Here is an 806-nt window from a genome sequence, read left to right as displayed (position 1 = left end):
GATCTTGCAGCAACAACAGCAAAAATAAAAGTTATCCAAGGTGAAGATCAGAAAGCTCTGGGTGATGGGATGAATGAATATTATGACTCTCACTATGAAACAGAAACAGTGGAGAGTAATATGGAATTTGTACAGTTGGGTGCTGTACCCAAAACCCCACTACAGCAAACCATCTTAAGTACATTTGCATCTCCACCTTCAAAGGATAAAACATCAGAAAATAAAACCCAAAGCAAAAATGTTAATGAAAGAAACAAAGCTGCAACTCAGACTGCACAAGATTACTCTGAAATAGCTGCTCCTCATGACAACTTAAATGTTGTCATTCGAAGACAAAATTACATTGCAGAACTTATTGTCTCACAGCAAAACTTGTCTATGTTACCTGCAAGAGACATTTCTGTGTTTGATGGTAACCCATTGGAATATCAGTCTTTTATCCATGCATTTGAGCATTTGATTGAAGGCAAGACTAAAAATAATCAGGACAGACTCTTCTATCTTGAGCAGTTCACATCTGGTTTGCCAAGAGATTTGGTTCGCAGCTGTTTGCATATGGAAGGAAATAGAGGCTATAATAAAGCAAGACAACTTTTAAAGGAGCACTTTGGGAATGAAATGAAAGTCTCTGGAGCTTACCTGGAAAAAGCCTTGAATTGGACAGCAATTAAAGCTGAGGATGGGAAAATGCTGTATGCATATGCAATGTATTTGAGAGGATGTTGTAATGCAATGCAAGATTTACAGTATTTAGAGGAACTTGAGATCCCATCAAACCTAAGGCTGATAGCATCCAAGTTACCCTA

The 806-nt window shown here is 37.8% G+C and overlaps 1 protein-coding gene across 1 annotated transcript; it reads left to right on the top strand.

Annotated features, from left to right (window-relative positions):
- LOC106512353 (uncharacterized) lies at positions 1–323 on the top strand (the record flags this gene model as incomplete). The annotated part of the gene is given in 1 exon segment (XM_014000989.1): positions 1–323. A coding segment is annotated over 1 exon segment (323 nt), but the record flags the coding sequence as incomplete, so codon positions are not given.
- Positions 324–806: the final 483 nt, after the last annotated feature.

This window comes from Austrofundulus limnaeus, unplaced genomic scaffold (genome assembly GCF_001266775.1).
Source record: "Austrofundulus limnaeus strain Quisiro unplaced genomic scaffold, Austrofundulus_limnaeus-1.0 Scaffold5964, whole genome shotgun sequence".
NCBI lineage: Eukaryota > Metazoa > Chordata > Actinopteri > Cyprinodontiformes > Rivulidae > Austrofundulus > Austrofundulus limnaeus.
The sequence above is the reverse complement of the archived record's forward strand: the minus strand, read 5'-3'. Positions and strand labels throughout refer to the sequence as shown.